General features: G+C 40.9%; 1 protein-coding gene across 1 annotated transcript in view; it reads right to left on the minus strand.

The window, feature by feature from the left end:
* Positions 1–26,551, minus strand: part of LOC111222233 (roundabout homolog 2-like) — a 73,681-nt gene extending 47,130 nt beyond the window's left edge. Inside the window, exons 1-2 of the mRNA XM_022745880.1 lie at positions 26,485–26,551; positions 22,622–22,948 (exon numbers count right to left, since the gene is read on the minus strand). Coding sequence (XP_022601601.1) covers positions 22,622–22,948; positions 26,485–26,551 — 394 coding nt within the window. The remainder of the gene's footprint in view (positions 1–22,621; positions 22,949–26,484) is intronic.
* Positions 26,552–27,872: the final 1,321 nt, after the last annotated feature.

The following is a 27,872-nucleotide window of genomic DNA, read 5'->3' on the forward strand; positions in this document are numbered from 1 at the left end:
ATTAACCCCCCCCTCCCTCCCCCACTTATGATCCCTGTGCATGGGAGATAGGGGCAAAACATAATCAGCTCAGATAACCAGGCTGTCACATAGGTGTAGGCTTCTGTATCTATCATTTTTGAGTTACATTTTAAAAAAGGCACACTTTTTTTCACTAGGAATTTTTCACTTAGCTCATTTGTCTTCAGCCTATGGAGGCTGTCACAATTATTGCCAAGCAAACAGGATTTCTTTGTTTCCTTATCATTTAATTGATCAGCAGAACGATCTGTAATAATGAATTGTTTCTGAGCAAATTCATAAATTACAGAGCGCAGCATGAAGTAACAACTTCATTAGCCGGGGCTTGAGGTTTTATCAGGATAAACGTTCATTATAGTGTTAGCTTGCATTCACATTTCTATCTGCAAACCAATCAAAACCAGAGCAATATTTCATAAAAATTAACATATTTCATTGTAAGCAATTACAGCTGGATATATATTCTACCCCAGACAGTGTGTACTCTTACTTCTTCGTTTTTGAGGGGTATGTATGAATTAGTAATAAGCCCAGTGATCCCCTTGCTACTAAATAGGTTAGAGGAAAGAATATATAATTATGTATGAGGGAAGATGGGGGTTGTGAGAGACAGCTCTACAGAATAAAAAAAAAACAAAAAAAAACAATGCCAGATAGCAAGATGTTCAGGGGGATACGATGTAGAGAGAGGAGTGTTTATTCTGGATGGGTAGCTGTATAGTTCAGACCTTGGTGGGTGTGCTGTTGAGCACTGCATGGCTGAGTTGAGCTGCAGTGCAACTTGCTGTGGCTCACTCTTGAAACCCTCACCCACAGAGAGTTCCCCAACTGTCACATGCCACTGAACCACAGTAAACAACACACACACACAATCACACACACACACACATACACAAACACAGCAGAGCCATTTTCATTAACAGAACCACTGGCACACTCAGCCCAGCTGGTCTCTGAGTCGACACTGGAACTGCACATCTGGTGTCAATGCTCTGTTAGAGGGAGGCCATCTGGTTGGATGGAAGGAGGGGGAGACAGGAATAGAGACGGGGAGTCAATGAAAATAGGACTCTCATCGATACTGAACCATTCAACGTATGCACATAAAAAAACGGATCTGTTGGTGGGATGTGCTGTATCCTCTGCGTGCATTAGTCCTCTCCTGAGTAAGAGGATTAGATGTCAACGTCAGGTTTGCTCTCTGAGCATTTGGAGCTAATGGCAATGAACAGATAGCATGTTTAACGGCTCCAACTCCAACAGCAAAACACGCATCTTCTCAACATGAATAATGCTCCCTCTGCATTGTCCTTTGGCTTCCAATGTGAAGTTAATATTACATAACATTAATAATTCTAACGTGTCTCCATGTGACCCTGCAGTACATTTTAACTTCCCTGTTCGTCTTGCTGTAATGTTTAATGTTATTCAGTGTTACAGCGCCTACCAGTCTGTTTGCATTAGAACACTGGCTGTTGAAGGCATGCCCATATAGAAGCCATACAACGCTCCAATTAACTCTGTTGAGCTGCATCACTGGAAACTATATATGCAGAGCTGCACAGCGGCTGATTGTACATGGCGTTCAACGGTCTCGCAGATACGCTCGGTCTAAAATAGCAAACACAAAGCTGATGTGTAGACGCAAGAAAAAGCCACGACAGAATCATTTCATCACCTGCTGATGCAGCGGCAGGAGCTCAGAATAAGACCCTGCTGTAACCGGAGAACGGACAGGTGCATAAACTACATCTACCCTTCTGATTACATTATTAATGAATCATAATGTCCTCTTTTTAATTTGTACTGACCACCGTTTGACCCCAACATTGATAGAGTCATGTGATGCGCATTCAGGTCCCACATTAGTGTCAATATGAGACAAAAGGTCAGAAAATAACCACAGAAACACTCGCAGTAATGCACTCATACTGTAAGTTAAAGCTCATGTACATGTCTGCAAACACACACACACACACACACACACACAAATGCCTCCTGCTGCCAGTGGCCGACTGAATCATGCTCTTATTAAACCTTGATCGGAATTCAAGCTCGGGCATTATCCACTTACAGTTATTAATGCTGCAGCTCTCTAGGGAGGACAGAGCAGGCAGCGAGGGAGGGATACATACCACACATGTGGATGCTGGCATAAAATCTCTATGACTGTAGGTACGGCTGTTTACATTACATGCATGGATGATCAATGACTAGAAAATTGCTGCTCCTGTTGGGTGAGGAATTGGACATCTACCATGAAAACAGAAACAAAAAGCGTCAAGCAAAAAGTAATCCTTTAACAGACACATTATTATCAAACCAATCACGAAAGCGGTGAGTACTCAGGTATGATAACCCTGCACTAGATGCTTGATGAGACATAACAAAATTGCTCCTAAAATCCTAGCCTCAAGGGAGACAAAGAAATAAGAGATTCTCATTTTACTTTTCCAATAAACCTCAGCGTCTGTTAATTAGAAATCCAAAGACATTCCCTCTTTTGGCAAAGTTAATTAAAATGTGCACCCTTAACCACTAGTATGAAGAGGAATGTAGAAAGAAACATGAGAGGAGGAGAAAAGGGATCGAGAAGGAAAAGGAAGGGAAATTAATGGACAGTTCACGTTGCATGTGCATTAATGGCAGACAGGAAGGCAATTAGAGGAAGTTAAGTGGTTGGCTGATTGAAGGTCTGTAAGTTCTGAGAAAGAAGCAGGAGAGGTATTAAAAAAATGTATTCAATATTTATATCCAGTATTATGCTATGTTACCAAACTGAGATGAATTTGCATTGCTGCCAGAAATATGAGCTAAAGCTGTGCCAACAAAACAACAAAATATGAGGAAACATAAGGAAAATACTGGAAGCCTAACGTGGTGAAAACATTCTGCCAGTAGCCTTCAACCTTCACCTCTGTTTTAATTAGTCGATTGATGAAAATTATTCAATCAGTCTTGATAATTAATGAATCATATATGTCATTTTCAAGCAGAAATTCCTGCTTTTGTCTGTTTGTTGGTTTGTTGGTCAAAACAAAGATTTGGAAGATGTCACCTTGGGCTCTGGAAAATACTGATGGACATATTTGTCACTATTATTGGACATTTTATACACATAGCCATGAATCTATTATCTTTGAAAAATAATGAACAGATTAGTCAATGAAAATAATAAATTGCAACCCTATTTGACACGACTGAACACAGCAAAGGCACCTTGTAAACGAAATTCAGATACTCCAGCACTGGTTGTTAGAGGAGATTTAAAGGCACACACACACACACTCTTTACTATAGTTCTTACACTTTGATGATTCACTTCTCTTTGTAGTTTTGCTTTAGATTTGTGGCTTTAATTAAACAGTTCATTGGCTCTAACTTGTCCTGTTGTTTGTGAGGGGTTTTGTTTACAACAAAGGGCAAAGACCAAGGACTGTAAACCAAATTCAATTGTTGCCACCTACACAGATGGCTTTTAATTGGACAGGACTACAGAGTGTGTTTTTGTTGTGTTTAGAGGAAAAATGAATTTCAGGAACGTCGTCATTGTTAATACAGTCATAAGAGGACTGGGTGTATGGTTAGGGACAGAATGATCTCCTTCTGCTCTCACTAGCTATTGTTCCAGTCAGTGTCTTCCTCTCATTTACACACACACGCTGTGTTTTCAGTTTATTTATAGGAGGCGTTGCACATTCATCGACATTGACTTTGTTGGCTGAGACATCTGATTTGTACCCGTGGTTTGCAGGAAAATGTGCTTCCCTCCAGTGCCACTAACTTTAAGCTTTTAGCAGTTTGTCATCCTTCCTAATCCTTAATAGTCCTTCCAAGAGTTACAGCACCTGTATGTACATCCGCCAAGCCGCATGAATTTTCCTCCCAGGGATGGTATGATACCAGCAAGGTCTGACTGCCTGGACAACACAGTGATACAGTACAAGGGGAGTGGTGGCTGTTGAACGAGAGCCAGACCAGCTAGACAGGGGGAGGGGAGCGCATGCAGGGAAAGGGAAGCGACAACTGTGGCTGAATCTGGCTTTGATGAGGAGGCATGAGAAGAGGGAAGGCTCAGTCTTCGAGGGAAGCAGGTGTGTGAGGAGGTGATAAGAACGCTGTGGCAGGCACTACACACACACACACACACACACACACACACACACACACACACACACACACACACACACACACACACACACACACACAAACAAATAAACATACTCCAGCAAATACCACTTACTGAAACTGTTCATTCAAGTTCAACACTAAATTTAAATGGCATCCCTTCAAATAAGTGAGCTTGCACCGGTGCAGTCCCTAACTCTTTGTGTTTCCTTGCATCACAACAAGACAGACAGAGAATTACAGAGTAAGAAAAGAAAACTCTAAGAGCAGAACGAAGACGACGGGAAAGGGGAAAAAATGAGGAAGAGGTTGATTTAAGAAGCTCATATTGTGGAGAATACATATTTTCTTGGGAGGGAGAGGATGTGTGTTGCAGTGTGTGTTCACTGTAAGTGTTCCTGCTTTCACAAATATACCACACACATATACATTAATGTGCGAGAGCTAAAGCGTCCCTGGGGAGTGCTTTGTGGCGCTGTGTGGTGCGGAACAGAGAAAAGTAATTTATGGATAAGATATTTGTTTGGCTGGCTTATTTCAGAATCCATTAAGATTAATTAAGTGTTGCTAAATGTGGTGCTATAGAGTTCAGATTTTGCAGATGCATTCTAATCATTAGCACAGTTTTTTTTTCAGCCTGCTTAACAGCTGCTATTAGCCTGAGTGAAGCCAGACCAGAGTGTTCTAATGGCTGGAGAACAGCGAGTATGACGACTGGGCTGGTGGATGGTGAATTAGTAATTGAGAAACGTCTACTGCTGCGTTAATGTATAAACCATGGTGTGTGAATGTAAATCTAAGCCCCACATACATCAGCGTGGTACGCACCTGTCTGTGCTTGTTAATCAAAGGCAGGGGGAGTAAGTGAGACAGAAAGGAGGCAATTAGACACTCCGTCATCAAATGTTTGGTTTGTCTGGCAGGAAGACTGCATTAAAGAGTGAAGGAGACACAGCCAGGCACACTCAGCCTACTTCATATCCACTGTTGTTTCAGATAGACTTTGCACAAGCAATTAGCTCCAATCAGGGATTAATTGAGCTAACACAGAAGGAGAGGGATGGTTCTGGAATTGTTCTGCTTTAGCATTCGTCCTAACTCCAATTAAAACATCATTTCATTGATTGCCTGACTGTTCACTATTTGTGCATTTGTCACCACACGTGCGGATGAGTGTGTATGTATGTTTGCATACCATGCACTAACAGTACGTTAACGATTTCACTCTCGTTCATCACATGAATGTCTACAGTTGGATGGAAACAGAGAAAGATAAACCTGCTGATCAGGACCGTGTAACAGGACTGAAAGCATCACAACAAGCAGAGAGCAGCGGACCTTGAGTTGAGACTGTTCTGACAGCACCAAGGTCAAACTTTCAGCTCTGCGTGCAGTAGTTTTACTGTTTGCATGCCTCACACAAAGTGTTCCTCTTAGGTTACTGTTGGCAACTTGAGTGTCTTTAAACCAGATTTCATAATGAGCAGTACCTGATGACGTGAGACTGCTTTGATTAGCTGTTCAAATCTGAAAAACTGTGTGAGTAGCTGCTAGACTGAGATAACCAAGCCTGAAAAATATTAGTAAAATCAGGTCACACCAACTGACATAAATGATCTTAATAACCCGCTCCTCTGCTCAGAAGATAATGACTTCTAACACGTCCACTCCAAAGTTAAACTAAATCTGTCAAGTGAAAGGAATTATTTGAATTCTGTCTCTTATTGAGTCTGAGAAAAAATTTTAACAATAGAACTAAATATTTACAAACTTTTATTTTTTTCCCAGCAGTGTGGCACAGGGCACTCAACTAAGCACAGTCATAAAAAATCAAATATTGTAAATACTTAATGGAAACATGAATTAGTTCAATAAAATATGCAAAACAGACAAGAAAATTGTTCATATTTGATGCTGGAGAAGATTCTCTGTGGATGACTGCACAAGGGTGGAATTGGTCTTCAGCTGAGTCATGATAGAAGCTGGTGATCTCAGCCTTTTCACCAGTGCACTCAAACAAACCCCGAATTGCAGATTCTGTAAAGTTAGTACCTGTCTGTAACACTGAGGCCAGTTTCTTTCTTTTCTTTTCATATGTCAGTTCCTCTGTGGAATACAGTCATATCTTTAGTGTTTTTCATTAGCTTTTCTTAGAAAATGTGAATTTGTGTGTCATGATCTTCTACACATAAACATACTGTACATACATTTTCTTCTGAGGGAAAACAGATCCTCTAGATTTTTACTTTCAATATTCTATTTTCTGTTCTCTCTCTGTTGTGCCACCCCTTTGCTTTAGCCGTTGTTCTATTTGTAGGTTACTAAACACGTCACTTGAATCTGCACAAACACAATGTTTTTTGGTTCAGCAAATTACATGAATGGAGTCATTTTGTTAATCTTCTCTTCCATTTCCCACCCAACAAGTGGCACACCTTAAAATACAAATTAATTATGTTAAAAGCCCAGAAACACTATCTGTGTTCCTCCCATATAATAGACCGAAAAACAAAAAGTGCATCTACACAGGGATGGTGAATTAGACTCTTCATTTCAAACTGCATTAAAAAGCCTCAGGACTTAAACATCTGACTCTGAAGTCAGTTAATCAAGTACGAGCGGAGTCTCTCAAAGTTTAATAAGTCTGATCGCTGATGCTTCACTTGCTTTTTCATTACTCCCGCTCTAACAAAGAGGTATTCCATTTCAGATCAACACAACAGGCAGGTCAAGTGTTAATACTGTAATTGTCGTGGATTGAGAACAGCTTTCCGTATTTTTTTTCCTATGTAATTGTCTTTGATCAAGCCACTGCTCACAAGAATTAGTTCTCAGAATTACTAAAAAGGGTTTGATGTATTTCATTTATTCATTCATCCCTATTTGATCACAATCAACTCAAACCATGACAGTAAGGTGGTTTATTGAGTAAGAGGCATTACTGTTCAAAACATTACAAAACTGAGGCAAGAAGTGACTCTTCAAATTCAAACATATTTAAATAAGCAACACAAAGGTCCGTTATCTTGATGGTAAAATTCATAATGACATATTGTTGTAACAACGCTGTTCCCTAGACATGATGTTAACCTGTTTTCCCAATTACACTGTGGTGACCACATCTTTTCTGGCTGGATTACATTCAGAGTGGGGGTGATGTTCCAGTATTGACCATCCGTATTAATAATATTTAAAAAATGAAATATTAATATCATGTTAATAATACACATATGATAATATCATGATGGCAGACGTTAGGCCTTGTGGATCTATTGTTGATCAGCTCATCTTGTCACCTTCTCACCCATTAAGTCTAATTGTTCTCTTTGTTCACTTGTGTACAGTCTTGTTTACAGACTCTCTCTCCGCCTCCTTACGCTCCTATTTAGTCTAATTCAGCAGAAAAGAGACAAAACAAGTGAAGCAAGCAAACAAAGTTTATTTAACCAAAGTATTGACTCTCAAAAAGAATCTTTCAGCTACTACACATTATTATTATTATTATTATTATCATTATTATTATTATTATTTAAATCTATATTACCGTGATAATGTCATATCATGAATTCTCTGAAATGAAAATCTGATATCGTGGTGACCGTTGTTCAGTAGCAACTTTGTTGAATGAATTAATTGATACATTTATTTATTTATCAACAGCAGACTCTGTGGTTTAGGTCTAGGCAACAAACGCACTTTGTACAATGTTAGAGAAAGAACAGGGTTTTGGTTAAATGTAAATAAACAGGTGTCTGAAGTCACTGAGGTTTTGTGTTAAACCAGACCAGGATCTTTAACCAAGAGCTATCAGAGCAGAAACACACTGTAACTATGAAAAAAAAAAGTTCAGCAACGCTGTAGTCATGACAAGTGGATCTTGTAAGATCAGATATTTTGGTGGGAAACCAATACGTTGTCTGTGAACATTTTACTGCTACATTCGGTATCAACATATTTCCAAACTTACCAAATATGTTAATTAACAACATGGCTACATTAAACATAATCTGGTCACGATCACGTTTCCTACAAAACATAATTTCTGTTTCAAATCAGTTGCTTACAAACGTATATTTTCCGGAGACGGTTGGCTGCAAAGAGTAAATTTGCAGTTACCACATACTATATCCATTATCTTGATTGACTGGAAATGTATCTATCTCATACAAGAAGTCATTTTGAAAATCATACCAGGAAATGATTGCTCTGCGGGTTTAAATATTTTTGTTTACTCTGTATAATATTACAAAGTTAAGTTTGCTAAATCCCAGGAACACATGAACTCCTGCATATTGGTTCATGTGCTGTTGATACTGCAGCGTACTGCCAGGCTGCTATTGGACATTTAATTTTTGCTTCAGTGATGAGTCCTTTATTCAGCAGTTGTTACGCTGTAATCTGCTTAAGTGCAACCAAAACCCTGAAACCTTATCTCCAGCTCTGATTTGATACTCGGTGTGGGAATCTGCAGTCTATTGTGGCGAGCAGGAGCTGTAGAAATGGTGCTCTGTGAAAACTCTGCTTTCAGAGCAGATTGCTTAGCAGAGCTGAATGAAGTTGGGCAAGTCATTTGGATTTAAGTAAAGTTTGGACAGTTCTTTGCAACAGCTTTCATAAACAGAGGAATATACTCCAATAGATCTTCCAGAAGAATTATTTACAACAGCTCTGGCAGTAACAGTGAGTGACAGAGGCAGAAAAATGACTGTCACCCTTTTGTCATTGGTATTTGTATAAGATCCAGATCACAGCCAGAGCCCAGGGCAAGGCTAAGAGAACACTGCTGACCATAAATTGCTTCATGTGTTGGCGACTGAAGTGACTGTTGACCAGTAGGGAGCGGATGCATGAAGGCAACATAAGCCAACAACCTGATTGTTTCAGGAGCTTCACAGCCCCTTGTGACAACTCCCACCCAACATCCATCATGGGAAATGTTGATGTGTATGTTTGTCTCTCATTTATATGCATTTTTGCACACGCTGACAGAAAGCTGTCAGCTGTGGGGCTGGACTGATTTTCCACCGGCATCCATGGAGAAAATCCTGGTTGGATTCGGAGCTGCTGGCTTTTCTGATGTGTAAGAGCGCTGGAGACAGGCCGAGCAGGTTTAAGCAGATTAATTAGGGTGTAGCAAAGACTGTGAAGAAATCTCTCTTCCAAAGATGCTATATCCACTGACACAGTTTTGCATACCGGCAAGTCCCTCAAATGTGCACACTGCCACCCGCATCCTCCAACTCTGTCATAGACACGCACAAATACACTGCACACACACACACAAATAAAAACACACACACACACACACACACACACACACACACACAGAGGAGACATTGCTGGAGGGCCAAAAGTCTGCCATGGCCTTCACTCATCCTCTCTCTCCAGGGTTAGTCCAATAATCACACCCCCTCCCTCTTTCCCTGAATGTGTTTATCCTCCCTGCCTCCCTCTCACTCTGTTTTTGCTTAGAAACACATTTCCCCTTGTTAGCGTACTTGCAAGGAAAATGCTATGCTATTAGGGATGATTTTCACTTCCTGCCTCCTCATCGGAACATGGTGTTCATGTAAACACGGCTGCCCAGAAGGAGCACAACAAAAAAAAACACACACACACACCAGATATAAGGAAAAAGGATCCAGGGATTAGCAGATGTGAAAGTGGCTCTTTGTGCTGCGGACTGGCTGAAGCTCCGGACACATGGAAAGTGAAAATGAACCCATCCAAACTCAAACCAAAACTTGTTTATTCCTGCTACACTTTTTGTGAACACCCATTATCTTCCATCTTATCTCATTGCACTGATTGATATTGAAGAAAAGACAAGGGCAGAAAATAGAAGCAACCCCCCCTGCCCCTCCCCGAATCCTCATCACCATCATCATTTTCATCATTACATGAAATATGACCGAGAGCAGAATCCCACAATGCCGTGCAAATGTCGACGTGAGTTAGCATCAAGAAGACACAAGAGATATGCATGCATCATCTGGCCAGGAGAACATCACTTGTGGGGAGACAGCCAGAGGCCCTAAGGAGGAGAAGTGGAAAGGAGGGTGGGGAGGGAGGAGTGAGGAGGAGAGAATGAAAAGAGAGGGATGGAGGGTGCAGAACAACAGAGGGGAATTGAGAGGAAAGTAAAAAGGGAATGCGGTACAATATTAGGGAGGAGGAAAAAGATGAAATGAGTGGGATATTCACTGTAGCACAGACAGGGAAATAAAACAGAGAGGCAATCAGAGAAAATGGAGGCATAATAACCCAGAGCTGCTTAATCTCCACAGATTCAAGCATAATGCATAATCTCCACAGGTTCAACAATACACCATGTGCCCTAATTCTGGGCCAATTACAAAGTGTGTGCTGTTCGGAGGGTTTGCATGTGTTCATGGGTTTGGATTTGACTGGGAGGAACTCGGATGTGGGAGCGAATTCAGGATTTATCAGCGGGTGGGGGAGAGAGGCGATGGGCATGAGGTTGGTGGAGGTGGGGGTGTCTTCTGAGGTGACAGCTGGGGACCCAATGCATGCAGTATCCCTCCCCTTTGCCTTCTATATACTCTAATGCCCTTCACTGACCAGATTAAGGCCCAAATGACAAACGCACAAAGGCTGGAAACATCTGTTCTGGAACACACTGTCCATCCCTCCCCATGCTGAGCTCTGTTGGTCACTCCTCAGCTCCAGTCCCCATGCGGACAACATCTGCAGCAATGGACTAGTGCACATTAACTACTGGAGCATGAGACCAAGCTTACCCACTAACCATGAGAGCATCATCCTTTACACAGCAACATAAACGCTGTGTGAAACACCTCTCTTCACTGTCGCCTTGTGCATTATCACATGTATTTTATTTGTATATAAACAGAAATGACTGTTTTGTCTTTCTTAAAAGTGCGATGTGTGACAACCACTCAACTACAGTGTTAGTTGCTGTGACTTTCCCCATTTCTAATGGTCAAATGACATGATGCATATGAATTTGTGTCTTCCCCTCCCTGTCACTCAGCCTGGGGTAGAAAGGGTTGGAGAAGGTAGAGAGAGGAAAAAGTGTTGTGGCTCTTTTGATCTCCCAAAATGCTGCTAATGTGCAACATCCACTTAGGCTGGTTGTGTCTGCTTCACATTTACACTCAATTCAGCCTACAATAATTCTCTTCCTACCATGTATAGCAGCCAGGACTGTTTCTTGTGTGACTAAAAAACACTGGTTGTGAATGAAAGAGCCTTTTTCAAAAAGACACATTAAAAAAAAAAAAAATCACCTCTGGAACAAATGCAATTACACGGCACGCCATCTTTTATTGTCAACTAGTGCAAAGTGTCTTTAAGTATGAAGCTAAGCCATCACGGACCCTGTGGCTCATGACATGTGTTTCCTATCACTTTTAATTCGGATAAAGGATTTTACAGCTGCAGTGAAGGACTTAGGAGACCATACAGTAAATGGATCGTGTAGCAGCGTACCAAAGTGAGACGAGGTGCGAGGCTCCGGATCCATAATAACAACCTAAAGACTTAATGAGTTTGTAAATTCTGTAAAAATGTGAATGCGTATTTAAGCTGCAAAATCATGGATCAGGTCTGTGGGTTGAGGAAATGAACGACATCAGATGACATGATGTTTTGAAGGTTGGAGATGACGCAGGGAGTGAAGTGGTAAAGGAGAATTCAGGATAGAAGAAAGTCAGATACGCCAGGACTGTGTAAGTTAATAAAAGCTCAAAACAGACTTTTTGTTGTAAAGGAGATGAAGTGAAGCACGTTGAGATTCTGATTAGGAAGGCATGCAGTTCAGCATGGTTAGCAGCTGTCTGGTTATCAGATAACCCCCTGGTGCACCGTCTCTGACTCTGCCATCCAACCCTCCCTTCTGCCCTCACAACACCAACAGTATCCATTGCTTGCTTTACACAAACAGACACTTGTCAGATGGGACGGAGTCATATTTGCTGCCTTGTTCCAATTACACCCTGTACAACAGTGGAGAATGAATTGACACACAACGGGCGCAGGCATGAAAGCCGGTGACAGTGCTCACCCTGCCTTGTGTAGAGCATTTATTTATGAAGTGACCTACTGCAGGTAAAAAGCATGAGGAAACAGAGGCTTGAGTGTGTGTGCTTTGTGGGTCGGATAAAAGGAAGATACTACATTCTGTGGATTTCATGAATTAATCAAACTTCCGGATATTCCCTTTCCTTTCCACTCACTGAGGAGCCTACTGGGGAAGTCTGATGTCACTTTATTGTTGCCCTGGCACTCTCCACTTCTTGTGAATCAGAAGATACAGTGGATGGAGTTGTTGACGATTCCCGGGCAAATTGATGTGATGGAGGTGAATGAATGGGCGAGGGGACGTCTGGAATGTAACATTTAGCAGATATAACAGCACTTTGGCCTAGATTGGGTGGGATGTTGGGTAGGCCACATGAATAATAAAGCAACTACAGAGGCCCTCTGGCTGACTGGTGATGTTCTTCACTCTCATCACCCCAGCCTGACTGGAGACCACTGAAGGGAGCGGATAAGCTTACTCAAATTAGTGGTATTACACCAGGAAAAGACAGATATTTGAACACAATGCGTAGCTCCCAGTCCTGCTTAATATACCAGAAAAGAATGAAGATAATACAATTTAATACTTCTGCCTGTGCTTGAGTGTTTCTGTGTGAAGCATTATCATTTTGCTGAGAGACACGAGACTTAGTTCAGTCACACATGAGTTAAGACACTCATGGCCACACACAGACACATGCATGCAGTATGAGCACACGGACATTGTGGGGGTCCATCTAAAAATTACTAATGTGATTTTACTTTGTTTCATTATAATCCCTTCTGTATATCCTAATACTGACATCCGGCTTTTTATAATGGCTCTAAAACATGGCTCGATGTGGCTTTCTGAAATCAGAAGGCAACACCCAGCTGCAGCGTCCACAGATGACAGCAGCCATAAGTTACAGCTGTATCAGTAATAGTGTGAAGGCCTCATTCAAGGTCTACTAATGCAGTAGCTTAAGCCAGTGCCAACTCATCTAAAAGGAGATGTATGGCCATATTTCAAATTCAAATGTAGAAACATGACTGCATTAAATTATAGCCAATAATGTACTGTGTATGGCATTGTGATATATAACCTTGAAAGGGAGACAGCGGCGTGTAATGAATCATTTTGCGATCCGTCATATTGAAAATGGATCATGCTGTATGGTCTAAATCCCAAACATATACACACAAAATAACACGATCATATAGTCAAATGTACGTATGACGCAGGTGAATGTGACAGAGAGGGTTATATACATTATTTCACCTGCTGTATATAAAATATATATATCTGGATTGAGTATCACCACATAGTCTTCTCTTGGACTAGTGCAACTTAAGCATTAAAACTTACGGCTACTTTGACAGGTTGAAAAAAAACTTGTCACTGTGTGAGAAGTAAAGTCTGTCAGATAGGGACAGAGTGGATGGGAGCTGCACCCTTCCACACTGTTCTGCTGTAGGAGTTTCAATCTGTGGGCAGGAAACTTCAGGCAGACAGGAATATTTGGTTTATTCATAACAGATATCCTCAGTCACAGACTGTGACAGGAGCAGCTTGACCCAACATGACCGCTACCAGAGTTTTGCCAACAACTTCCAAAACTCAACCACTGTTATACTAATAGACGGCACTGACTGCCGCTGTCATTAGACTGCTATAGATGCAGCATCTGACACGTTGTCTTATACATTTTAGTCACTTTATTGTCAGTTTTAAAGGGAAAGATAAAGTTATATAATTTTGAATGTTTTTGTCAAGTTGCAGTATTTAGTTAAACACTTAGTTCATGGTTTGTTATTCCAAAATATGATGCATTTAATAAAACAATTTTATCCAGAAAGGTCGGATCGTTTATGAGTTTGAATTAAAAGAAAATAAAATCAATCAACATTGAGACAAATGACTGAATGATTAAATCATTAATCATATATTTGTATAATCTGTGGAATATAATAATAATATGGAAAACAGCTCATATACATATGTCTTTATATTTCAAATAAAAATAAAATACTTTCTCTGGCATTGCCTTTTGATGGGAAAAACATTGCACTGTACTTTAAAGGTGAGTTGGTATGTTACTGAAAATAAACTCAATTTGCACCTGAAAGAGAGATGTGGAAAAATGTGAGTTATGTTTATAAAATTCTTTGTGCCAAACTGAAATGATTTGAATTAAATTCAAATTGGAAATCAAATTTCTAATTAAATTAAAGTTGCCCTCTGTCAAAGCATCACCACCCACTTTAATTGATGCCAGATATTTAGATTCAGGGGAATGGCATGACCAGTTTCAAGCATTTAATACAGAAAACAGGGTTTCATTTGAAAAACAGTCTAAAACCTTGACAGATAAATCTTGGAGTAAATCTATTAAAATGGGACTAATTGACTCTAAAATGTAACATGTTGTGGGTATCCTGAATTTACACATACATACAGCTGCTCCTAAAAAGAATTAGAAAGCCACAACAAGCTTCAACACAGTAAATCCAGTTTGCATGCTTCTTCACACCAGGCATATGTTTCTTCCAACCAACTGTAAGAAAGTGCACCAGAGCTCTTAAAGGTGTTTGCATGGTCCAATTAACAACAGATGCTAGCCCTTAGCTAACTTACCGAACATCATAATGCACAGACCTCCAAGGAGGGAGCATGGTCCAGTTAGCACCAGATGCTAGCCCCTTATCTCACTGTCTTCAGCCAAAAAATATGCATAAATTAGTTCCACTTCTCTGCCCTGGCCACCTCTACATGTGCACTGTTATAAGCATGAGGCCACCTTAAAAATAGGAAAATGAATCTCCTATAAGGTTTGAAACCTATACAACACTGAGACAAAGACCAAATTAGGAATAACAGAGACATGTTGAGCTATTCAAAAGGTTGTATGGCTATTTCATCAACCACCTTACAGTCAAATATGCCATTATAATCAACTGCTGCACTGGTTAGCAATTATAGACAATAATAGTTCATTGAGATTCAACCACTCTGACTTAGGTAAGAACACAATCAGCGATGCTTTAGCACGATAACAGCTGTTGTGAATATATAACATGCTAGCCCGTAAAAAAATGAAAACCACAGGCCTTATTTGTCAGATCAATCAAAGAACACAATTAAGCACTGGACGGCACATTTTTCTAGTTAATTTAATAGGGTTTAAAACACTCTGAGCATTTATGTGCTCTAATTGTCCAGGGGGCCGGTCCTGAGAGCTCAGGGGTTAAACGCCTTCCCTAGTGCACTGTCAACACAGGATGTAGGAAAGACTAGTGGTGCTTCTCACCAAACACCTGGAGCAACAGTATCTGGTCTAACAAACACTTCCACAACATACGGAAAAGTTCATTTTTGGTCAATTTTTATATTTGTGTGTCAGTTAAAGAATTACGCTCTTGCAGCACAGGTACAGCATGTTGACTGTTTACACGTCAGTTGTGTCTGTGCTTTTTTTTACCAGAAATCCATATCTAGATATCGATCATTCAAAGCACAAGAGCTGATCACAATCATCTCAATACACTTCTCTATCCCTATATATATATTCTTCAACTATTAATGGTGTTTCTCTGTACATTTGTCCCTTCTTATGCACAGCATCAGAAACCACTGTCAGTGTTTTTATTGCTCTCTGTAAAATGTCCCTGATTTGGCTCGAGGGCACGTTACAGTGTTCGCTCTTTCATGTAGCAACATCATTCTGATTCCTGTGAAACAGCAGAATGGTGTAGTTCGTCTCCCCAGTTTGTTTTGCTTATTAGAACAGACTGATCAGAGCAGACCACCACCGAAGACATCATGTTGCTGCAGTCCTGTTGCATCATAATGTCCAAATTATGAACTAATTAATACAACCTAATCAGTATGAGTTAATATGACAGTTATTGGTGAAGGCATATAGTAATAGTGACACAGATGACAAAAACACAAACTTATTTTCAACACCTCAACAGCTGAGGAAGATCAGTTTTGATCAACGCTCAGTACCCAGTACCGGCTTAATGCGAGCAAGGCGGAGGAAGGCAAACAGGGGATAAGTACACATGAGGGCTGTTGGACTGGCAACAGATGGTGCAATGTGGCCAACCTATCTACTCACAGAAAACATTGACAATCTGCCTGGGAACACACACTAACTTTGGATGTTGTCAATGGGTGAGAATGAAATGCATGATTAATGGCGACTTGCCACTTTCCAGAACACAAGCCAAAGCCTCCCACTAGAACCCCCTCTGAACCTTAAGTGGTGCACTACATTTACAGAATCCCTCCACCGGCACGAACTAGGGCCTCAATAATATTAACGGCTGAACACAACCTCAGTTCTGGTATCACAACAAAAATCTCACGCAGAACCTGCTTCTTCATCTACCGGACCCTCGAACAAACACAAGTACTTTCTAATCCACACCCACGTGGTGCATGTCGGTCGTAAAGTACATGGAAGTGGGGATAAATGATTCCTTCCATGTGATTCACTTTGTGAGAGAACATTATTTCATGCCTGGAGAAAACAGGCCTTTGGCTTTCAAATTATGCCAATTAGGCTAATATTGTTGACTGGAGAGCGTTCAGCGCTGAATGGTTCAAAGGAATTGCCATCACTGAAGACGACACAGGGACAAGGACGCAGAGAGTGAGGAGACACAAACAGAGGTCAAATTTACATAATTATTTAACAACCTCTCCAGTCTGAAAAAGAATCATGTTGATTATAAATGAATGTTTTGCCTCTTCACACAGGTATTGTGCATGTTGGTGATTAGCAATGTTGACCAATTTTTATTGCAGTACCTACACAACATACATACATCTTGGTTGTTTTTCCTAAGGCGTAAGCGTGGGACAGATGGATCGCTGACACTCCCATCCCTTTTGGGGTACAGTTTGTGAGCAACTGCTATTTTTTTTCTCACCCATTTCGAGAGACATGAATTGGTGAACTGGTTTCCCTGCCATCTGCCTGGGGTTGGACTGCGATAGCTGGTTCCATTTTGGATCCCGGGACCCCTTTTCACAAAAGATAATTTCAAACAGCAGAGTCACACTTCACAAATTACCGTCTCGCAAATTACAGATAAATTTGCGGAAGCTGCAGGACTCTTGCATGGTCATGCATGGGTCATAATTGTGCTGCTGGTTTTGATTAGTGAGACATGTGAAAATGAGCAAGAGGAAACACAGGTCCCTGGTCTAAGGGTCAAAATCCTCCATGTGCTTTTGCTTGCTGATGTTAACTAATCAAAGTTATTAATTAACTAACTCATTCTCCAAACTGTAATCTTTGTCATTAGCAAACAGAATTGCACAAAATATTCAGGTAGCAGACTTTCCTCTGTAGCTGGAGCTGACCTGCGTGGCTGCTGGTAACAGAATGAATCAATTCTATTTAAAATGGTTTGTAAGTAGAAAAAGAAATAGCCACTCTCTAAATCTACCATCATTCATTTCAAGATTGTGAATGGATTGTGTGATTTCGTAGCCCAACAGAGTGGTGAGTCATTTCCAGTGAGATGATATAGGCTAGCTCATCGCATCATATCATTTTCTGTGGCCAGAGCTCGATGTCTGTCTGTTGATCAGTCTGTATCGTAAGAGATATCACATGGATTGTCACATGGAAACTCGTGATCCTAATGAGATGGGTGACCACCAGCAGGAAAAAGGTTTCATTTACCCTGTGAAATATCTCAACATTCACAGGACAAATTGTTACTTTGAACAATTCTTGGTCTATGGACCAAATACCTGCAAAGCTAATGGTATTCTCATCAGCTACAGCTGTACCTTGTTTTTAGTGCTAAATAGCAAACATTAGCACGCTAACATGCTAAACTCAGATAGTGAAATTATAGCTATTAAACATTGTAATGTTAACATTGTCATTATGAGCGTGTCACCAGTCGCAACATCTGCAGTAAGTCTGCTGGTTTAGGCTCAATTCAAATTGTGTTACTTCCTGTTTGCATGGCAGGTTCTTTGTGAAGTTATTTGTTATTTATTACACGCTCCTTTTTGTAGATCATAGAATCCCCACTTCTAGCAGTGGAGTAGAATTCTACTCATTCTACTGAAATTTCAAACAACTGTCCAGTGAGTCTAATTTCTCATTGCAGCTGCTTATGTTGTTGGCTGCTCGTGACAGGGAGGGTTTAACTGATGATTGTGTGAGTGAGTGACGATACTTCTAATTCACTTAGCACAGTCAAACAGAGGGGGACTCATCTTGTACTGGAGTTCTGTACTAATGAACACTCTTGTATCTGCCGCCCCTCCACCCACACCTCCCTTCAACACATCGCTGTTTATGTCTTTCTGTCCTTTCTTAATCGTTTGAGGGAGCTGTTCTAATTCCATCAACAGCCACTCACTCTGATGATTAGTGCCAGTCCGCTGGTGGCCTGGAGGTCGCACAGTTGTTTGTTGACGTGGCTCTTGAAGTAGCGCTCAGCTGCAACATCTGACTAAACAAACTGAAGATGTGAAAAGCTGGCTCAGTGGCTGGCCGAGTTTGATTGTACACACTGACAGCAGGTGATTCTTGATTATTAAAATTACATACTTGGATGTGAGAAACAAGTGACATGCTGCAACACTACCAGAAACACAATGAGTCTTGTTTATCAAGGAAAAATGCAAGACCTTCTAATAATAAACAGACATGGCCTCATTTCTCGGTGAAATGGCTGATGTTATCATTTGTGTCAAATATTCACCCAACAAGACTGTTCAGGAAATAGAATTTCAACAAGGTTGCAAATACTCCAGATTTGTGCCCAGTGACGGTCTAACAGCTGATGTAGTACATGTTCCTCTGATGGCCTTGGATCACACTTGCTTCTTTTCTTTTGTCTTCCATTTGGCTTTCTTACTCCCACTCTGAGAGTCTGCATTGGGTTTGTTCAGTAATTTTCCACTAAAGCAAGCTATGTGTTGAATGTTCTGAAGCTTCTTCTGTAAATCTGTAAGTCTACAGCAGGCGTCCACATTCAGAAAGATGAAATAACCTTGTTAATGTATGTTAATACTGTCCTGATGTAAGAAAGAACTTAAACCAATGTGATAGTAGATGTGAGTGAGGAAATCAATGCATGGTGTAGTAAATGTAATCATGTCTTTAGATTTAAGGAAAACTGACATTCTGGGTGTATTTTGCTTGTTTCCCAGTGTATTCTGCCTTTTCCCATCGTACCTGCTGTCAGATCAGAAGACCACCTTCAACACAAGGCATACAATATGACTTTTCTACGTTACTGTGTATTGATTCTTTGTCATGAGCTCTATTCTACAACGTGTATGGAACAACAACTGTATTGGAATAAGTGTGTTTTTTAGTAAGGCTTGGTCAATTTATAATACAAACAAATGTTATGAGGTATTCTATTTATTTTTTCACCAGGCTGCCAGCTGTAGATTTATCTTGCATATCTGCATAATTTACATATTTAAATCCTTGCCACCATCTGAAACAGCTGAAGTGTTTGCATCACATGGAATGAATAATGCCCCTTCAAATTTCAGTCAGACTGAAGCTCATAAAATGCACGACGAATCACCAAAATTGAGCTTGTACAGCACAAATGTACCCGAGGGAGCAGCACCCCTCTAGTTAGCTACATTTTCTAAACCACTGGTTGAGATACAATGCTACAGCCCATTAGAAAATTTGAGGATGTGTGTGGACTCCTAAGGAAACAAACCATTTTGAGCTGGGCTCATTGTCAGAGCATCCCCACAGCACTTTCATCTACCCGCTTGCTCCCACCCGCAGCACTGCATGACAACTTTGGCTGCAGCAATACTGGCAGGATCCTGCAGCCCCCTGAAGGAGTCATGCAATTATTCATCCCTGCAGCCATGATATTCTGAATTACACAGAAACAACTAGAGGCTGCCTTGGTCATAGTGTCAGAAAAACAACCTATTGACACTGTCTGCACAAAGAGGAGACAACAGCGAACAAAACGGGTTAGTGTCTGTTATTTGAACTAGCAAACAAGATCAACACTGAAAAAGCTTCATTTGTGGGTAAAGTTGTGAGCAGGACATTTCAAAGTAGCTTCTGCTACTAGGTAGTCAACATCAAAAATACATGGGGTTTGAAAAAGGGGATTTAAATTTGAAGCAACAAAACTGCAAAGCCTGCAGACTGTGTGGCCATCCAGTTTTAAAAGACACCTGACAATCACAAGTTTCCACAGAGGTCAAATAGAAGGCACTTGAAATTTAATGTGCACTGGAAATGAGGGGCATTTAGGTCCCACGGTTGGTCTGCATGGTCATATAGCAGCAAAGGAATACAGAGACATATTGAAGTATGAGGTGCACTCCACTGTGCAAACACTGATCCCTCAGGGTGTTCCCATGCACCAAGATGGTACAATCCCCAGCCACATAGAAAAATACAAACTAATTCATGACGAAACTTAAACTACGCCTCAAGAATGATCCCGCATGCTACAATACTTTTGTCAAAGACTCATATGACAGCATTTCAAGGACCATTAAAGCTGCTCCGGGGTGAAAATGTGAGAATATTCTCTATTTAATGATGTTTAGATTTCGCTCCTGTATGTTTAGTATTTGACACTTGCAACAATATATGCTGTGTGTTATTTCATCCCCATAATGTATGTGTTGCTGACCCATAAGTAGCCCACCTCTCCTCCAACAATAGAGAAGAAAAAATGATTTCTTATAGTAATTGCAGCTCCTACATTAACAATGAATGTGACAATTAACTCAGAAAATGAATTCAGAATGGCTGTTTGAGCTGCAAAATACAAATGAGCTTGATTGTATTTTAAGGAGAACCACAAAATCCCCACAAAATCACTCTGACACAGTCATTGTGTTCATAAAGTCGGCCTCTATTCAGTCAAGGGAGTCAGTGGAGCAGCTATAACATTTGTCTCTTGACACTGTAACGACAGTTTTGGGTCTCTGGTTTTGTTATGAGAGAGAATTATTCTCTATCTTCAAACATAACTGCGCTGCTCAAGATGTGCGATGTACAGTAAATGTCACGTATAGCACAGAATAAATTCTGATTAGACTGAGGCAGGGATAATGTTATAGTAGCTTTAGCTCTAGATAGTAATCAACTGAATATTAAACACCACAATGTCTCATTTTATACATAAAAGCCAATGCTACATCCTATAACACAATGTACTGTAAATACACACATGCATACACACACACACACAGACACACACACACATTCCTGTTTAAAGGCAGATTTCCAGGTCCTCTCAAATACCCAGCATCTTCTCAAGCATTAGTATTTCCAGGACAATTCACCACTATTGATTTGAGAGAAAGGAGAGGAACCAGCACCAGTAAAAGGAGACAATAGAAATACAAGTGTCTAATATGGAAAAGGCAATAAGACAAAGAGAGGATGTGGTGCACAGAAAGAAACAAAGATCTCAGATAATGTCTCGACTGAGCTGCTATTAGGTTCAAGGCTCTTATCTCAGTTATTTTCTTTTTTCTTCCTATTCCATGATTTCCCAAAGCAAAGCAGCACAAGTTACAACAGCACCATAAACACCATAATTATATTGGAGAGAGTCCCTTTCAATTCTTATTACAACAAATTACAATATGTAATACATCACAGTCGAGTCATTAGGTCCAATGTTTCCTAAATATTTAGTAAATTTAATCTTTCCCTGGAATTCCCTAATTTCTGTTTGTGTACTACATCTGAGTGAGAAACAGAGAGCAAAGGGAGACAGTGTGGGTGTTTGAGTGTGCATGCATGTATATCTGTGTGTGCGTCCGAGCGTGTGTGCATCTTGTTCATGGCAAGAAATCCGCTCAGTTTAGCACATAATGGAAATGTGAATAGCCCAGAGCGCCTATCTCCCACACAGGGAGAGAACTGGCTGGGAGCAGGCTGCTGCTTTCCAAATCCAAACAGTGAAAGGGAGTTAGCTAGGTTAAAATCCTGCCCCCTTTCTCTCTCCCTCCCTGGAGCAATTCACAGCTCTGCCCATACATTACTCAAACAGGTCATCCAAACAGGTCTCACTAGCAGTCTGAAAACATATTCACACACAAGCAAAGCATACACACACACACACACACACACACACACACACACGCACACACACTTGTAGGTTCAGTGGATAGGTGACGTTGCTCATATTATGACAGATGACATCTTATATATGGATGCCTTAGCACAACAGCCCCAAAATCTTATGCTTAATTTAACATAAACTCTACCTTTTTCAAATGTGACATTACCACATTTTCATATACTCACAAAAGGTTACCAAGCTCAATACATGCTGCACAACAATTTCCCCATTCTTCTGTCGTGCAAAAGTGAGAATCCTGTAACCAGGGCGCTACCTTTGTGCCTGCAGGGACATGATGAAAAGTCAGACTTACATGCTACTTCTAGAGATGCGTTCCGGCTTACGGCCTCTCCCAGATAGTTTCGGGCCACGCACACGTAGCTGCCATCATCGGGCTTGCTCCGTCGCCCGTGGACGATACGTAGGAAGAAGAGGGACCCGCTGGGCAGCAGCATACGGTGGGAGCGGGGGTTGTCACGGTCCGTCTCAACACGCTCCCCATCTTTGTACCATTCCACCGTGGGGGTTGGACGGCCCTCTGCCTTACAGTTGAGAGTGGCTGGTTCCCCTTTGGACACAATGAGGTCAGAGGGGTGCTCCACGATGCGGGGAGGGAAGTCTTCCTGGCGAAGACGAGACCCTAGAGGAAAACGAGGGAGTAAAGAAATCCTGTTAAAGTAATAGCTAAAGCAATATTTACACACATATAAATAATGTAGGATATTTACATTTTTCTGCAGCAGTAACGGCAGGATGTTTGAGAATGAACTCAGTTAACTATTTAGTTAGAATGAACAGCAAGAGCAACTATGGATGATCAGCGAGACAACAGCAAAGCAATGCCACAGAAACAATCAAAGACAGGGAGCTGCTAATTACCATATTACTGTTGATTACAATTAGATGACAGAAGGTAACGTTGAGCCATATCACTGAACTAACGAACACCATCTCTAACTTACATTATATTTTCACTGCTTTTTAAAGAATAGATCTACACAGATTTGTAAATACGAATATAAAATAAGTACAAATTTAATTTCAGTTATTGAAAGGAAAGTTGATTTGTGTCAGCTTCTTACTGACAGCACTTTATGCCATGATACTACACCCAGGCTCACATATTTACTCTCACAGACAGGAGCTGAGGAGTCATTACATCTCATTAGTTTTTTCATTAACACATTCCATCAAACACTGACATCATCAAACATGTCTCGGTGGGTGTATTAACAGCAACTGCTACATTGGATTTTTTTTCACTTTGTACTGTAATAGTGTAGATATGCAAATTATAACAATTCTCTTTCCTCCTTAAAGGCTACCTCATTATATTAACAAGCATAATATTTAGATTGTAACCGCAGTGTTTGATAGCGAATCCTCAGCAAATGTCATGACAACGCCTAATCCTGACAACCCTGATAAGAGTATTGTCATAATTTGTGTAACCGCAACCCAGTGAACAACCTTTACTCTGCTCAGTCTTTGGCCACGTGAACATCTCAGCTCAATTCAATGCTGTTCCATAAATTCCACCTCGAAATGTCACAGAGGAATGACCTAAATGTAGTGTCACTGTGTTTGTTTACAGATATAACAGCATCACAACTCTACATCTATTTCATGGTGTATGAGCACATTAAAATATATGTTTTAAAAGGTCTTCTTCTTCCTCTGTTGCGTGCATGCAAACAAACCTGCAGTGTGATGTTGGAGTCACTAAAACAGAGGCAATGAAATAAATAAGATAAATAAATAAAAATAATGATACACAGTCCCGTATATTTTGTAATTTTTTGCCTTTGATGGTGACAAATTGCAAAAAGGCAACCATGATGATTGGCTGCTACACAGTGAGCGGAATGAAGCTGAAAATGTGAGTAAAATTGATGCGACAGTCTATAATGTTAAGAGGTTTGTTGACAAAAAGAATTCCATTAGCTGGCGCCAACACACCAAACCACTGTGATGCATTATGTTTTTAACATGCTTTTAAAACCCCATACATACGTTTAGTGTAAATAACATTTGTGCGGATCCACAGTAACACACAAAAAAAAACATGGAGTTTGTAGCATACCGACTTCTAATAATTGGTTGTCCCATTACCCAGTCTCCGCTGTGCTAATGTAGAGTTTTATGCTGTCAAACAACAGAATTTAAATGAGATGATTTAAGTTGTGGGTGGCGCATTGGCTCAGTGGTTGGTACTGTCATAACAACAAGAAGGTCCTGCGGGGTCCTGTCAGTCTGTTAGCCCTGTGATGGACTGGCAACCCATCCAGGGGGTTTGCTTGTTTTTTTTGCTCAGAGCATGCTCCAGAAACCCATGACTCTGAATACCAATAAGTTAGCTAGAAAATGAAGGATTTGAAAGACATAAATGTTGACATTTTAACAGCTGATTAGTCCTGTACTGATAACTGCTCAGGTTATAAAGGCAATGATAATTTGGCTGGAGTCTGAAAGTAAAGATTGCTGGTAAAGATGCATTTAGAATACTGTTTTTGTCCAGAGATGTTTCTCTTAAGCATCAAACCTGTTTTGTTTATGAGGCTCTATCCATGGTGCTGAAGCTGGAACTGAAGAAAAACACTTTCCCTGCAGAAAAACTACTGGTCAGGAACTTGTCAGGGCTTGTAAGCAGGGCATGCTGCTAAAAGTGACTTTGGGGTACATCTCTCTACTAGTAGAGTTCACAGGAACTGAGTTCAGGTTTATAACCTAAAGATTCATTTGACTCATAAGTAAAGAACAAAAGTCTTTCTGTCTTTTAAAATTAAGTTTGAGATGCCACGAATTCAGTCTGAGCCCTGCACATTTGAAATCAGTCAGCATAGATAGAAGTAGTGAGGATGGGCACACTGTCAGTGTATCATCAATGGTACTGTACACAGTATTCCTCTATAATAGATCACAGATTTCCTACATTGTTGCTACAGACGGTCGGAAACCATCGTTGTATGTGGTCCCACTGTATATCTGCCTGAGTCTGACACAAACCAAAGCAACACACCTGCAATTAATTCAGCCCACATGTATGGAGAGTGGGACGGACACAACATTAGAAACCCCTGTCAGCAGCAGCCCTCCACAATCAACACCTCCCTGACATCAAGTCAACATAAACTGAGCCGTTGCACTGCCTCGCTTTCGACTGCATGGATGTGGTGTACCAAATACACAAAGTAGCTCCAATGTCCTGAAACCACCCATATCCACACCCGCCTTACTCTACGTTTACTCCACTGACACAGATTTGTGGTCTGTGGGCTGCAGGGAAAAAAGTAGCACAAAACTCCTAGTGATAAGGACAACACTTCCTGTCAAGAATCTTATGTCTCTTAGGTGCAGCTGCATCTGTACAGCAGGTCCTTGTATTGTATGAGTAACCTCTAGACACAAACAGTCAGGGGTGGATTTCCAGACAATATGAGTAAGCATATTCTCTATGGCACATTAGACATTTCAGCTGTGGCACCTACAGTAGCTCCATCATCGGTCTAAGCAACCTGAGCATTAGGCCACACAGAATATGACAGATGGAAATAATGAAAGCAAACTGCACAATCTGACAAAATGTAGGTTTGGAACACTTTTGATGCACTATATGTACAAGACAAGCAGCATGTGAGATTTAAAGAGCCCAACTGATTAAAAATCATGATTTAAGGGCTATTTCTTTTGGGAATACACAGAAAAGTTGAGTGTGGCTATCTGGACTCAATTTCCAAACTCACATTACAAACATGTTTCAATATCCGTGGGGAAAAAATGGCCATTTCAAAAACTGTCAGAGATTTTATTCAAGTAACAAATGTGTTCAATTAAGGCAGCCCTTATGAATAAAAGAACAACTTCCGTCTACCTATGCCATTACACATTTGGCCTGGCTCAATGTCTAGACTGAAGTAACCAACTATGAGACGGCGCGTTGGTGCTTTGACACGCAGGTGCCTTCTGTGATTTCGCACACGAATTCAAGAGGAACAGTAAATCCACTGTAAATCATGTGGGATACCGAGCTACTCGGTGTCTTCTTGGTGCGCTTCAGCTGATGAGAGCATGGGTCGAATACGCTTCAGGTCACAGCCCAGCGTGCTTTGCTAATGCTTAATGTGGGGCAAGACACACTTTCAATCAAAACATTTAGTTGTAGATGTATTAATGAACTTACCGTCGGTTTGGGTGTACAGAAGTCCACAGAGAAATAAATACTGTAGAGGACCCATTCTGGCATATTGGCCCCGTGAGCTATCGGCGCATGAATTCCTCCTCAAGCGAAAAAAACAACAATCAATTAATCAATCAGTCCTGTTTCACTTGTGAGACTTTGTGGCAATTTGCTGTTTCAAGTTAGTGAACTAAAACAACCGAAGCAGTTTATATCAGCCGCTTGAAGGAAATCATTCTCATTCACATGTCCGTTCTTCCTCTCCAAGAGCGCACCAGTGAGCAGTGGTCTGTCGACTCGCCGACACGTTGGAAATTTCTGCAGTCACCAATAGAAAACATCACCGACGCCCAAAGACACTCCAGTTACTGACGGTTCCTCCGCCCCACCGCATTCTTCTGACACTTTACCGGGTCCGACCGCCGGGAAACGCATCCATCCTCGCGCGGGACAAGTTGCGAGATGAAAGGTGGAGATGGGATTCAGTCAGAGGTGAGTAGCTCCAACGGTGCAGCACAGCTCAGCCCCTCCTCTTCACTCCGCTGCCCTGGGAGAAACTAACCGGCGGATATAACATAGCCTGCACAATAGACGTGAACACTGGAACGCAGTAGTCATCTGGACAATCGGATGGTGATCCTGATGCTCATTAGTGTTTCTTTCCATTTTGCCTGGGCGGCAATTTAACACAAACAGCTAATATATTCACTAGACTGAGTCTGTAGCATGAGCAGTATGTATGAAAGTCTGCTGCTTTTTCCATTTCCAGTTTCATTTCTGTCACTTTTTATGAACATTAGGCTACCTCTGGTGCATTTCATTTAATTGTGTTTAATTGGATGTCTGTCCTGATCAATTAACAAATGACCAAAAAAAAGAAAGCATTAAATGTCCTTTTCTTCTTGTTTCTGTGTTTTGTTTCATCTCATCTGTCTTAACATTTTATTAACGTGCAGCAGCAGGACACTGTACCATGCACACTTACTGTTGTCCAACAAACAAAGCTTCCTCCTCTGTCTTGCAGATCTGCTCTGTATTAATATTTCTGTATTTCTAATTCTATCAACCATAACCTTTCATGCACCACAATAGCTGTTGAGTAAAATAATTTAAACAAAGCCCTCCAGTTTTACTGGCTGGGATTTCAGGTTGAAAAGGCTATTACAAAGGTGTACAGCTGTGAAGAAATGGCACTTCATTCCTGCCCACTGCCTGAGGTGCTTACCCTGCCTTTCGTCAATACTGCTCAATATTGTCAATAGTATTATAAATGCAGTGCCTGGCTGTGAGATGGGAATGAGATGGGCTGGATCAGCTGCTATTGATCCACAGGGTGAAATTAAACCATTTTTGGCACTGTGTTCACAGCAGTAGATCAAATTATAAT

This window comes from Seriola dumerili, unplaced genomic scaffold (assembly GCF_002260705.1).
Source record: "Seriola dumerili isolate Sdu_G_001 unplaced genomic scaffold, Sdu_1.0 BDQW01000091.1, whole genome shotgun sequence".
NCBI classification, from domain to species: Eukaryota; Metazoa; Chordata; class Actinopteri; order Carangiformes; family Carangidae; genus Seriola; species Seriola dumerili.